We start from the raw sequence: 15318 nt of genomic DNA, 5'->3' as shown, positions 1-15318 counted from the left end.
CTGTCCCCTCACCTGTGTAGGTCTGTCCCCTCACCTGTGTAGGACTGTCCTCTCATCTGTCCCCTCACCTGTGTAGGGCTGTCCCCTCACCTGTCCCCTCACCTGTGTAGGTCTGTCCCCTCACCTGTCCCCTCACCTGTGTAGGTCTGTCCCCTCACCTGTCCCCTCACCTGTGTAGGGCTGTCCCCTCATCTGTGTTGGACTGTCCCCTCACCTGTGTAGGGCTGTCCCCTCACCTGTGTAGGGTTTTTCACTCACCTGTGCAGGGCTGCAGAGTGGGTCTCCACTTTCCGGCACTGCTGCAGGTGGTCAGGGACTGACCGCTGGTCAAGCCTGGCAGGCATTGCAAACTGCACGTCTGGCCGAACGTGTGTCCTGCATTGCACGTCACCTGCCCCCCTGGCACCTGGCCGGGCGGCCCGCAAGACACCACTGAAAGTAGACAGGTGGGGCGTCCTCCCCTTGGTCAGTCTGCCGTCACCTCCACCACACCACAATGACAATACCATCATCACCTCCACCACACCACAACAACACCATCATCACCTCCACCACACCACAATGACAACAACATCATCACCTCCACCACACCACAACAACACCATCATCACCTCCACCACACCACAATGACAACACCATCATCACCTCCACCATACCATCACCACCACCACCACAACAACATCAACACCATCACCACCACCACGACACTACCATCACCACCACCACCACAACAACATCAACACCATCACCACCACCACGACACTACCATCACCACCACCACCACAACAACAACACCATCACCACCACCACCACAACAACATCAACACCATCACCACCACCACGACACTACCATCACCACCACCACAACAACAACATCATCACCACCACCACAACAACATCAACACCATCACCACCACCACAACAACAACATCATCACCACCACCGCAACAACAACAACAACACCATCACCACCACCACCACCACAACAACAACACCATCACCACCACCACAACAACAACATCATCACCACAACAACAACAACAACACCATCACCACCACAACAACAACACCATCACCACCACCACAACAACAACACCATCACCACCACCACAACAACAACACCATCACCACCACAACAACAACACCATCACCACCACCACAACAACAACATCATCACCACAACAACAACAACAACACCATCACCACCACAACAACAACACCATCACCACCACCACCACCACAACAACAACAACACCATCACCACCACAACAACAACAACACCATCACCACCACCACAACAACGACAACACCATCACCACCACCACAACAACAACAACACCATCACCACCACAACAACAACAACACCATCACCACCACAACAACAACAACACCATCACCACCACCACAACAACACCATCACCACCACCACAACAACACCATCACCACCACCACCACAACAACACCATCACCACCACCACAACAACACCATCACCACCACCACAACAACACCATCACCACCACAACAACAACAACACCATCACCACCACCACAACAACGACAACACCATCACCACCACAACAACAACACCATCACCACCACAACAACAACAACAACACCATCACCACCACAACAACAACAACACCATCACCACCACAACAACAACGACAACACCATCACCACCACCACAACAACAACACAATCACCACCGCAACAACAACAACAACACCATCACCACCACAACAACAACAACACCATCACCACCACAACAACAACGACAACACCATCACCACCACAACAACAACAACAATGACAACACCATCACCACCACAACAACAACAACACCATCACCACCACCACAACAACGACCACACCATCACCACCACAACAACAACGACAACATCACCACCACCACCACCAACACAATCACCACCACCACCACCACAACAACAACAACGACAACACCATTATCACCACCACCACCACCACCACCAACATCATCACCACAACAACAACACCATCATCACCATCGCCACCATCACCACCACCACCACCACCACAACAACAACAACACAATCACCACCACCATCATCATCACCACAACAACAACACCATCATCATCACCACCACCACCACTACCACCATCATCACCACCACCACAACGACAACAACGACAACACCATCACGATCATCACCACCACAATGACATCACCACCACCACCACACCCCACAACGACAACACCATGGTAAACAATACAACCTCAACACCATTACCAGCACAACCACCACACCAGCACAACCACCATCACTACGACAACTACATCATCATCATGACCACCATCACCACCATCACCACCACCAATACCACATCGACAACATTATCACCACCACCACCATCACCACTACCACAACGCCATCATCACCTTCACCACACCACCTGCACTCTAACAGCTAAACGATCAGGTATGTTCAATGAAGACCACCTCTTGACTCCACACGCATTTATTTGAATTTGCTACACCCATATCATACACCCACATTAGATGTTTTCACAAAACTGCCCCTTCCTATCTCTGTGGCTGCCTTCACCTCTACACTCCATCTCGCTCACTACGATCGGCTTCGGATCCACTCTGTTTACGCATTCCCAGATTCAAACACTCGACTGTTGGCCGCCGTTCTTTCTCTGACTCTGGACCTTGCGATTGGAATGAATTTCCTCTTTCGCTTCGTCAAGTCTCCACACTCAGCTTTTTCAAGTCTGGCCTTAAAACCCACCTCTTCCCAAAATAGCCTCCCTTGCCTGCCCTTCCTTGTCTTTAGTTTCTACAGTTTTAGAGTTATGCATGCGTGTGAATGACTGGTGCGAAAGTGCTTTGATTTGTCTCTGCACAAAATTCAGTGCTATATAAATACCATTATTATTATTATTATTATTATTATTAACATAATGTTTGTTGGGTAAGTATAATGGATGAACTTAAAATCAAGCAGTCTTGGTGTTAGTACACTCGTCATTGATAATATTCATATCCAGCTTTCGTTTCGCTGGCTTGTGCATATATGTCTCGATTTTGTTTTATTCATTGCTTCTGTGAATGGGTCATTAACTATATAATGTACTCATGAATCGTTTGTGTGGATTTCGGTCCAATGGTGTATTGTGTTGCTCTGTTCAGTTCTGCTTTCCACATATTTGGTGCAGCATTGATCAGGGCATTGTACTTAAACAGGTGTTCCTGTCTCCAGAAATGTTACCAATTTGTCTTTTTAGCTCTGGTTCCTCTTTTAAGACGTCATGTGCAACTGCCATTCTGAAGAGCGTGGTCACTCAAGAAATTTTCATTCCTTCTTCAAATCCCCTCAGTTCACATAAAGTAAGCCTTTTCATTTTGTTTGCGTTATAAATTAGACATTCTATTTTTGTTGTTGCATTGATGTGAAGTGCAGATTATTGATATTTTTGACACAGTAAGTAATTTAGTAAGTGATTAACTATCGCATCCGGTCGATCGTATTTTTGGGTCTAATCCCAACTGATTAGACATGTAGATTTGTAAATTTCTAGCTTCTTCCAAAAGCTTAACCTTTCCTCACTATCGTAATAGTTTCCTAAGATACTATTTTTGAGCCTTGTTCATTTTTATGTACTGTAGAATCAAAAGTTACGTCTTTTATGGGGAAGTAGTCTTTTGGATGTTATAATTTTCGGTGTTCGCCACCTTTGAAAAGCAGCGTGAAGTTGCGTTCTTTCAATGTTATGGTGCGCGGTGGTGCAACGAATTAGACTTTAATTATTTTCTAATGTTAGCATTTATATTTTGTTTAGGAAACTAAGTATCCTGTTTGTTTATTTTTCAGTTCTTCACCAATTCATCAAACCTGCCTTGTTCATCATTAAAAGAAACATCTGACCCAGATGTGTTGTTTGATGTGCATGATTGACGGTTGCTGGTGACACTTTCTGCATGACCATCTGTCTGTGGGGACTTTGGGACTGGAGGCAGAAAAGTGAAGAATTTATTCAACATGAGTGGGCCACGCCGAAAAGAGGCGACTTCACCATCCTGAGTGGCCAGCCCTAAGTAAAAAGCATGGCAGCTTCAACACAGACATCCTGAGGGTGGAATGGTTGACTACAAGTTGGCCCAACTGATACACACCACTCACCGTGGCAGACAAGTCTGGTCAGAATGCTGAGCAGCAGAAAGATGTGCAGTCGACTGCTGGAGATGAGCCTTCTGAACCTACCCTTGAAGGAACGGGTGGAAAGCAACAGGAAACACCAGTCAGATCTCTTACTGAGAAAGGTCAAGAACAATAGGAAGAAATTAGGGACTCCTTTCTAAAGAAAGTGAAGTCACCCTGAGAGTTAATCCTAAAAGCAACATCTCAAAAGCCAGGATATTCATTGTTGCAGGACTTGAATGCCATTTTAGCTGAGCAAAGACTATTTTGACTTTTTGTCTAGATCACACAGTGAAGCACGTGCACAAGATAGAGCATTTTCAGTCCATGTATGACTTGTGCATATCCCAGAGTAAAGCTGTCATGAACACACTGAGTGTAAATGACAACCAGTCAGTCACAAGCAGCAGGAATAGTGCATCTTCTGTCGCTACAACCGCCACAGCATGCAAAAGGAACCAAAAATTACACAAGCAACAGCTAAACGCTTACAGCAAGAGTGTGATGCTGAACTGAAACTGAAACTCCTGTCAGAGGAAAAGGAAGCAACGGTGGCTGATGCTACCTTTTTAGAGGCTGCAGAGGATGGAAACAATCACGAATGTCTTAGGAACCTCTCACCTGAGTCTAAAAATAAAAGAACACAGGAGTATATGCTGGATCTTCCTTCCCTGCCGGCAGGTCAACAGCAATCACTACACTTCCACCCAGAAACCAAACAATATGTAGACCCCCGTTCTCAAGGCAATGCTGCAGTTCAAGTTCGTACTGAGCTCTCGCCTTATGCTGAGGACTTTGCTTCTAACTCGAAACAGCTCAGCGCTCCTAAAGCTCCAGATCACACCCGTGACTTCACCAAGTTCTTGTTGAAGAAAGACATCATGCTCTCGAGACTCTCTCACTACAATGACCATCCAGAAGACTTTGAAGTTTGACGCTCAAGATTGTCGAGTGTTATAAGAGAAGTGGAGGTGTCACCTCAGTAAGAGCTGGATATATTGCTGAAGTACCCAGGCCCAGATTCTCTTCCATTGTTCTGACAGCAACAGGACAAGAAAAAAGAACAACTACGAAATCACAACAACAACATCCATCGAAAACCACATCAAGAACAACAACAGCGGCAACAAACACAACATCCATCGAAAACCACATCAAGAACACAACAGCGGCAACAAACACAACATCCATCGAAAACCACATCAAGAACACAACAGCGGCAACAAACACAACATCCATCGAAAACCACATCAAGAACACAACAGCGGCAACAAACACAACATCCATCGAAAACCACATCAAGAACAACAACAGCGGCAACAAACACAACATCCATCGAAAACCACATCAAGAACAACAACAGCGGCAACAAAAAGTACAACATCCATCGAAAACCACATCAAGAACAACAACAGCGGCAACAAACACAACATCCATCGAAAACCACATCAAGAACAACAACAGCGGCAACAAAAAGTACAACATCCATCGAAAAGCAAACAACATCCATCGAAAACCACATCAAGAACAACAACAGCGGCAACAAAAACAACATCCATCAAAAACCACATCAAGAACAACAACAGCGGCAACAAACAGAACATCCATCGAAAACCACATCAAGAACAACAACAGCGGCAACAAACAGAACATCCATCGAAAACCACATCAAGAACAACAACAGCGGCAACAAACACAACATCCATCGAAAACCACATCAAGAACAACAACAGCGGCAACAAACACAACATCCATCGAAAACCACATCAAGAACAACAACAGCGGCAACAAAAACAACATCCATCGAAAACCACATCAAGAACAACAACAGCGGCAACAATAACAACTTACTAAAACGACAACGAAAATAACGCCACTACCACTTCACCATCTACAACAACAACGACAACAACAACATCGACTACTACACTGTTAGTACTGCTGGTGCAGTTGCTGCTGCTGCTGCTTCTGAACTGACTACAGGATGCTGCAAGGTTGTTGCTTCCGATGGCGATAACAAGCGGCTGCCAGCACTATCGATGTCCACTCCAAGAACTGATGACGTACCCTGGCAGCGTGGGAAGGCGTGGTCCCACTCGCCGTTGCTCTGACACACGACAGACGTGGCTCCCTGCAGTCGGAACCCCGTGGGACAGCTGTGCTCACAGCGGGACCCGAACACGTTGCTCCGCTGCCCTCCGCTGCACCTCTGAGAGCCAGGGCTTCCAAAGGACCGCCTCTGGGAGTCCAGGCAGTAGGTGACTGGCACAATAATGGGCAAAAGCACATTCACTGAACTGCCGCGGAAAACAGGTAAGATAATACAAGGGGGCAGAAGGAGAGAGAGAGAGAGAGTAGGGGGAGGGGGTGTAGAGAAAGAGCGAAAGAGACAGACAGAGAGAAAGAGTGTACGTGTGTGTGAGAGGAATGAACAGGGAGAAAGACACAAAGAGAGAGAGAGAGAACGAGAGAGACAGACAGACAGACAGCACATGAAAACGTGAGCTCTCCCTCTCCTCCCCCTTTCTGATATTGAAAAGGCTGTTCATTGTTTTGAGAAGTGTGTACAATCAGAAAACTGGACACCTTGATATATTTACCCCTGTTCAAAATAAAAGGTGAGGTGAATGATACAAACTACAATAGACTCATCATGCGATGTTAGCGACAGATGAAGCTGTTCTGTTGTAAATTACAGACTTCAGGTGTGGATACATTTAGATAACAAAACTGGTGAAAACCAAACTCGCATTTTGAAAATATTTTACTTAAATTGATCACATGCTCGTTTTATTTGTTGCATTATAAAAGCAGTCTGCAAATAATTACATGCTGTATTACTATATAGTATATGTCAGATACGTATATTTCAGGGGGAAGGGGGGGTGGGGGCGTGGGGGTGGGGGACTGAGGGAGGGGGGGGTGGTGGAGAAAAAAGGTTTGGTCTCCAGATAAGTACTGCGGCCAGTTTAGCTACAGAATGTAGTTCGATATGTGTTCTACAAATGTGTTAACATTTGTAGTCAAGTGAAATACATATTTAGAAATAGAGCATATTATCGGAATCTGTGAACTGTGCTGATGACGAGAAGCAAGGGTTGTTGGTAGCTCTTTTTACTTTTCCTGTTCATCATCGATATATCAGCGATACGGATATTGACTGAATTCACATCTGGTGTGTCTACCAACGATGTATCAAAGATACTGGTTACTGACTGAATTCACATCTGATGTCTACCACCGATATATCAGTGATACTGGTTACTGACTGAATTCACATCTGATGTCTACCACCGATATATCAGTGATACTGGTTACTGACTGAATTCACATCTGATGTCTACCACCGATATATCAGTGATACTGGTTACTGACTGAATTCACATCTGATGTCTACCACCGATATATCAGTGATACTGGTTACTGACTGAATTCACATCTGATGTCTACCAACGATATATCAACGATACGGGATATTAACCAAATTCGCATCTGATGTGTCTACCAACAATATATCAACGGTATGGGATATTGAATGAATTCACTTCTGATGTGTCTACTAACGATAAATCAACGATATGGGATATTGAATGAATTCACTTCTGATGTGTCTATCAACGGTATAATATCAGTGATACGGATTACTGACGGAATTCACATCTGATGTGTCGGACACTTACTATCATCACTTAAGATACGAGGCAGACAGTTCCATCCAAGCTTTATGCCGCTTCAATCCATCTGCAGGAACTGAATCCAATGCAAGATGCAAGATACAACTTTAATTGTCCATAAAACATGGAAAAGTGTTGTTTTTTCCAGCTGCACGTATAACAAAACAATAACAACATTTGCACTCATTAAAACTTAAATATGAATAGGAATGCCAAATTAAATTCACCCCATTCCTTTTCTTACCCCCCCTGCATCACTCAACAAACTAGCCCTCTACTCGCCCTTCAAGCCCCCAACCCCTTGCCCTCTCTCTCATGCGTTCTGCATTCACGTCATACTCAATACGTTCAAGGCGCAAATTTATGTGAGAACACCACGTGGAAAAATAAACAGAATTAAATCAAATCAAATTAAAAACAAAATAGATTTCACACACACACACACACGTACTCACCAGTGACACGGACATAAAAAGAACAGGAATCAGTGCGTCCAGTGGAGTCCCGTGCAGTGTACTCTATCAGAGTGTTGCCTTCAGGAAACCAACTGCCAGGGCCTGGTCCTCTGGTCTGACTGACCCTGCACACACACACACACACACACACACACACACACATAACACACACACGCATGCACACACACACACGAACACACACGCGCGCGCGTGCGCGAACGCACACACACACACACACACACACACACTGAAGATTAAGATGTTGAAATGACCCAACAGGATGTTCAATAAAGAAAACAAGTAGTGACATTCACATGACAGTGACATAAAGCAGTGGCATTCAACATGACAGTGACATAAACAAAGTTACATTCAACATGACAGTGACATAAACAAAGCAGTGACATTCAACATGACAGTGACATAAACAAAGCAGTGGCATTCAACATGACAGTGACATAACGCAGTGACATTCAACATGACAGTGACATAAACAAAGCAGTGGCATTCAACATGACAGTGACATAAACAAAGCAGTGGCATTCAACATGACAGTGACATAAACAAAGCAGTGACATTCAACATGACAGTGACATAAACAAAGCAGTGACATTCAACATGACAGTGACATAAACAAAGCAGTGGCATTCAACATGACAGTGACATAAACAAAGCAGTGACATTCAACATGACAGTGACATAAACAAAGCAGTGGCATTCAACATGACAGTGACATAAACAAAGTGGCATTCAACATGACAGTGACATAAACAAAGTGGCATTCAACATGACAGTGACATAAACAAAGCAGTGGCATTAATTCAATAACACACTGACATAAAGCAGAGACATACAACATGACAGTGACAAACAAAGATGGGACATTCAACATTACAGTGGCGCAAACAAAATGGTGACATTCAACGTGACAGTGACAAAAACAAAGCAGTAGCATTAAAAATGACACTAACCGTGACATAAAGCAATGACATTCAACAAGACAGTGACATAAACAAAGCAATAGCATTCAACATGACAGTGACATAAAGCAGTCACATTCAACATGACACTGACACAAAGAAAGAAGTGACATTTTACATGACAGTGACATAAACAAGGCAGTGGCATTCAACGTAACAGTGACATAAACAATGCAGTGACAGGATCAGTGATCTTCAGCTGCCCATTGTCCAGGACAGAGACAGAATCAGTGATCTCTCAATTGTCCAGGACAGTGACAGGATCAGTGATCACTCAGCTGCCCATTGTCCAGGACAGAGACAGGATCAGTGATCTCTCAGCTGCCCATTGTCCAGGACAGAGACAGGATCAGTGATCTTCAGCTGCCCATTGTCCAGGACAGAGGCAGGATCAGTGATCTCTCAATTGTCCAGGACAGAGACAGGATCAGTGATCTCTCAGCTGCCTATTGTCCAGGACAGAGACAGGATCAGTGATCACTCAGCTGCCTATTGTCCAGGACAGAGACAGGATCAGTGATCACTCAGCTGCCTATTGTCCAGGACAGAGACAGGATCAGTGATCTCTCAGCTGCCCATTGTCCAGGACAGAGACAGGATCAGTGATCTTCAGCTGCCTATTGTCCAGGACAGAAACAGGATCAGTGATCTTCAGCTGCCCATTGTCCAGGACAGAGACAGGATCAGTGATCATTCAGCTGCCCATTGTCCAGAACAGAGACAGGTCAGTGATCCTCAGTTGCCCATTGTCCAGGACAAAGACAGGATCAGTGATCTTCAGCTGCCCAATGTCCAGGACAGAGGCAGGATCAGTGATCTCTCAATTGTCCAGGACAGAGACAGGATCAGTGATCTTCAGCTGCCCATTGTCCAGGACAGAGACAGGATCAGTGATCTTCAGCTGCCCATTGTCCAGGACAGAGACAGGATCAGTGATCTCTCAGCTGCCCATTGTCCAGGACAGAGACAGGATCAGTGATCTCTCAGCTGCCTATTGTCCAGGACAGAGGATGACAGAGACAGGTGATCTCTCAATTGTCCAGGACAGTATCAATGATCCTAAGTTGTCCAGGACAGAGACAGGATCAATGATCCTAAGTTGTCCATTGTCCAGGACAAAGACAGGATCAATGATCTCTCAGCTGCCCATTGTCCAGGACAGACAGGATCAGTGATTTCTCAGCTGCCCATTGTGCAGGACAGAGACAGGATCATAGATCCTCAGCTGCCCATTGTCCAGGACAGAGACAGGATCAGTGATCACTCAGCTGCCCATTGTCCAGGACAGAGACAGGATCAGTGATCTCTCAGCTGCCCATTGTCCAGGACAGAGACAGGATCAGTGATCTCTCAGTTGCCAATTGTCCAGGACAGAGACAGGATCAGTGATCTCTCAGCTGCCCATTGTCCAGGACAGAGACAGGATCAGTGATATCTCAACTGCCCATTGTCCAGGACAGAGACAGGATCAGTGATCTCTCAGCTGGCCATTGTCCAGGACAGAGACATGATAATTGATCCTCAGTTGCCTATTGTTCAGGACAGACAAGATCAATGATCCTAAATTGTCCACTGTCCAGGACAGAGACAGGATCAGTGATCTCTCAGCTGTCCATTGTCCAGGACAATCAGGATCAGTTATCTCTCGGCTGTCCATTGTCCGGGACAAAGACAGGATAATAGAGACAGGATCAGTGATCTCTCAGCTGCCCATTGTCCAGGACAGAGACAGGATCAGTGATCTCTCAGCTGTCCACTGTCCAGGACAGAGACAGGATAAGCTCTCTTTCAGCTGCCCATTGTCCAGGACAGAGACAGGATCAATGATCTCTCAGCTGCCCATTGTCCAGGACAGAGACAGGATCAGTGATATCTCAGCTGTCCATTGTCCAGGACAAAGACAGGATCAGTGATATCTCAGCTGCCCATTGTCCAGGACAATCAGGATCAGTTATCTCTCGGCTGTCCATTGTCCGGGACAAAGACAGGATAATAGAGACAGAATCAGTGATCTCTCAGCTGCCCATTGTCCCGGACAGAGACAGGATCAGTGATCTCTCAGCTGCCCATTGTCCAGGACAGAGACAGGATCAGTGATCTCTCAGCTGCCCATTGTCCAGGACAGAGACAGGATCAGTGATATCTCAGCTGTCCATTGTCCAGGACAAAGACAGGATCAGTGATATCTCAGCTGCCCATTGTCCACGACAGAGACAGGATCAGTTATCCTCAGATGCCCATTGTCCAGGACAGAGGTTGACAGACAGGTTCACTGATCTCTCAGCTGCCCATGGACTCACGAGGGACGTCCTCCGTTGGGGTCAGTTGCTGTTGGCACAGTCCACGTCACTGTGGCTGACGTTTTGCCACGCGGTGCAGGGGCAGTGATGTCCCTTGGACAACTGATATCCGGGGGATGCTGAGTTTCCCTACGACCACCACCACCACCACCACCACCTGTGTTCAGTCGGATAAAAGGGACACACACACACACACACACACACACACACTGTTGGTGTCATTTCTGATAGTGTAAATGAAAGATTACAAACCTGTTATTAAGATGCCAGTTATTCTAGTATTGACATGCAAAAAGTATTTTGATTTGTAGGCTCATTCTGTTTATCATGACAATGGGCAGCTAGTGGTTTAAAGGTCCCTGTCCCTGGGAGAGAAGACGGAACTGACGATAGAAAAAACGAAACAGGATCTGAATTTCCGACAGCATCACTAATGATTTAAATTTTATTGACTGAATTGAAGGCTGATGGTTGTTTTTTCAAGCGGATAGAAAAACATATAGGAACTCAAAGACACACACAGACAGGTACCAAAACCGAGAAAGAAATGTCCAAATAGAATTTTTCTTTAATGTCCTAAGTATGGCAACCTTAGACAGCAGTGTATTTCTTAGTTCTTACGAAGACGTTATTCATATCTTGAATTTACCGTAGCATTAGCATGCATGCAAAAACAAGATTGGTAAAAGCTTGAAGCATGATAGAACTTGGTTTTCTTGTCCAATTTCCATTAAACATGGTAATGATTTGTTCGGCCAGATCATAAGGTGTTGTGAATTTAGAGGTCAAATGTCAAGGTTTGTGTCTTCCCCCCACATGATCTCCTCACCTGTTGTTTGTTTTTGTTTTCATTAGTTGGATAAATATCATCACGATGAGTCTTGCAAGTCCTGCTTCTCTTGTTTGTAATTGCATTCCCTGCCTCGGTTCGCAGAGACGGGCCAACTTGTTTACCTCCCTTGATGTTTACACGCTGTGAGCAGTTTTTTTCTGCCCCGTCATCTGCACCGTTTCAGTGGCATTACTCCCACACCTCTCATTCCGAGTCCCCAAACACAGCTACACCCGGGTTCGTCTGTCACTCTCCCACACCTCTCATTCCGAGTCCCCAAACACAGCTACACCCGTGTTCGTCTGTCACACTCCCACACCTCTCATTCCGAGTCCCCAAACACAGCTACACCCGGGTTCGTCTGTCACTCTCCCACGCCGCTCATTCCGAGTCCCCAAACACAGCTACACCCGTGTTCGTCTGTCACACTCCCACACCTCTCATTCCGAGTCCCCAAACACAGCTACACCCGGGTTCGTCTGTCACTCTCCCACGCCGCTCATTCCGAGTCCCCAAACACAGCTACACCCGTGTTCGTCTGTCACACTCCCACGCCTCTCATTCCGAGTCCCCAAACACAGCTACACCCGGGTCAGTCTGTCACTCTCCCACGCCTCTCATTCCGAGTCCCCAAACACAGCTACACCCGGGTCAGTCTGTCACTCTCCCACACCTCTCATTCCGAGTCCCCAAACACAGCTACACCCGTGTTCGTCTGTCACACTCCCACACCTCTCATTCCGAGTCCCCAAACACAGCTACACCCGGGTTCGTCTGTCACTCTCCCACACCTCTCATTCCGAGTCCCCAAACACAGCTACACCCGGGTTCGTCTGTCACACTCCCAGCGTCGTCAGTCCGCAGGGAACCATCGATGTTTGGTCGCCAGGAGGCCACACACCAGAGGAGACCCCGCACTGCTGCTGAGTCACTTCAATGGTGTTCAGTGGTGCCTGGTCTGATTTAACGTACTCAGGATACCTACAAAGCCCCCTATTAACGACAATACTGGCTTAGGGTTAGGGTTAGTGAGCGTCCCTCCCAGAGTGGAGACCGCCACCACGTCCCTCCAACAACAGCCCCCAATGAATCTGCCGACATTGAAGGCATTGACAGGACTCACCACAAGCACGGAAGTGGAGGGGTATCGAAACTGAAGTCACCATGACAGCAGGGCATGAAAGGCCACAGACTTTGGGACATTTTCGTTTATATTGTTAATGATGAAGAAGGAGGGGGAGGATGACGATGTTGCTATGGAGGTCCATTTTGGTTTGGGACTTCGTGACAAGGCTGTACTCTACGCTTCCTTTCATAATGATATCCCGGCGTCAACCAGGCCCGAGAGAAACAGACACTTGCAGTGTTGGTCAGGTAATTAGAGCAACACACCCAAAAGACGCATCCGTGAAGTGGATGGCACTCGACTGTGTAGTCCCAGTCTCCCCATTTAAGCCCATAGCACACTAAACTCCGTTGGGATTCGAACCCGCGTCCTCCCAGCCGTCAGTCCGCGACGCTATCCACTTATCCACGGCGGCTGGTTTGTGAGCGGTTTGGCCTTTATTTTATTTATTTTAACAATGTTTTATTCAGCGTTGAAATTTACACGACTACACACACGACGCGAATGTCATTCAATTTTTCGTTTGTCGTGTTTGACTTAGTAGTTTGCAGTGATTGCAACCACTTGGCATAACGCTTAATGAAGCTATCGCCAATAAACTGTCACCCCCTGTCTCGCTTTCTGTGTGTCTCTCTGTCTCCCCCTAACAAACAGATACACATACACACACACATTTACCTCTCCCCCAGAAGAGCCAGCCACGTTTCACACGACGAGAACGATGACCTGTAACAAAGGTACACGAAGAAGATGATGGAAAATAATGGGTATTTATAGTGCCTCCTCAGCACACGGTTTCAGAGCGCAAACAATAGTTATCAGTATAGGGAGGGGTGGGTGGGGCTTCTCTACAATCAAGACTTATAATCTAGACAAATGGAGTGTGTAAACGACAAGACACACAGATACACACACCAGTGCGCACGCTCGCACACGCACCACTCCACATGCCAACACTACGACATCCATAAAAGCAGATCTGAAGAGATGTGGTTTAAGGTCAAATTTGTATTTGAGTGATAGAAAGCCAGAGGAGTTTAACAAGCAGAGGTTTTGAGTGTGTTCCTTTGGAAGCCCTGAAGACAAGGCGAGGTGCAGCATTATAAACGTTCTTAAATTCATCAATGAAAAGTTGAGGACATCTGGCCAGAGGTGTGGTACAGTATTTAAGGCGGGACATCATTCATCAGTGAAAAGTTGAGGACATCTGGCCAGAGTGTGTTACAGTATTTCAGGTGGGACATCATTCATCAGTGAAAAGTTGAGGACATCTGGCCAGAGGTGTGTTACAGTATTTAAGGCGGGACATCATTCATGTTTGTTGTCAAACATGACGCCTAAGTTTCTCACTCATTCGGAGAAGGGAATATTGTATACAACCATGATAGAATCTGGATAACCAATAAACCACACATATGGTTTCTATCGTTCAACTGCAGTTTGATAATCGTCATCCAGAGTTTTACATGAGTAGGGCACAGCTGCATATTTTGAAGACCAGAACTGGTTTTTAGCGGGAACAGAACTATACAGCTTCCTGTCATCAGCTAATTCATCGTCTGAAATATAATTTTCGATGACATTTACGAGGTTAGACATTCATACCGTGGCATATATTATATACAATGTCATACCGTCACTTTGACATACACTGTAGCAAACCATCATTTTGACAAACATACTTTGGCATACCTTCACTTTGACATTTTATATACCCTGGTTTTCCGTCACTTGGACATATATACTGTGCCACACCATCACTTTGA

The 15318-nt window shown here is 45.9% G+C and overlaps 1 protein-coding gene across 2 annotated transcripts in view; it reads right to left on the bottom strand.

The window, feature by feature from the left end:
• LOC143301262 (P-selectin-like) overlaps positions 1-15318 on the bottom strand; it is a 101839-nt gene that overhangs the window by 19769 nt on the left and 66752 nt on the right. Inside the window, exons 4-8 of one of the 2 annotated variants that reach the window (XM_076615410.1) lie at positions 14231-14278; positions 11595-11751; positions 8315-8439; positions 6253-6447; positions 259-432 (exon numbers count right to left, since the gene is read on the bottom strand). In XM_076615410.1, the coding sequence (XP_076471525.1) occupies positions 259-432; positions 6253-6447; positions 8315-8439; positions 11595-11751; positions 14231-14278 (699 nt within the window). The remainder of the gene's footprint in view (positions 1-258; positions 433-6252; positions 6448-8314; positions 8440-11594; positions 11752-14230; positions 14279-15318) is intronic. The other variant, XM_076615411.1, reaches the window with a different exon arrangement.

The sequence above is a fragment of the Babylonia areolata genome, chromosome 27 (genome assembly GCF_041734735.1).
Source record: "Babylonia areolata isolate BAREFJ2019XMU chromosome 27, ASM4173473v1, whole genome shotgun sequence".
Classification (NCBI taxonomy): Eukaryota; Metazoa; Mollusca; class Gastropoda; order Neogastropoda; family Buccinidae; genus Babylonia; species Babylonia areolata.
This window is presented reverse-complemented; position numbering and strand designations above follow the sequence as displayed.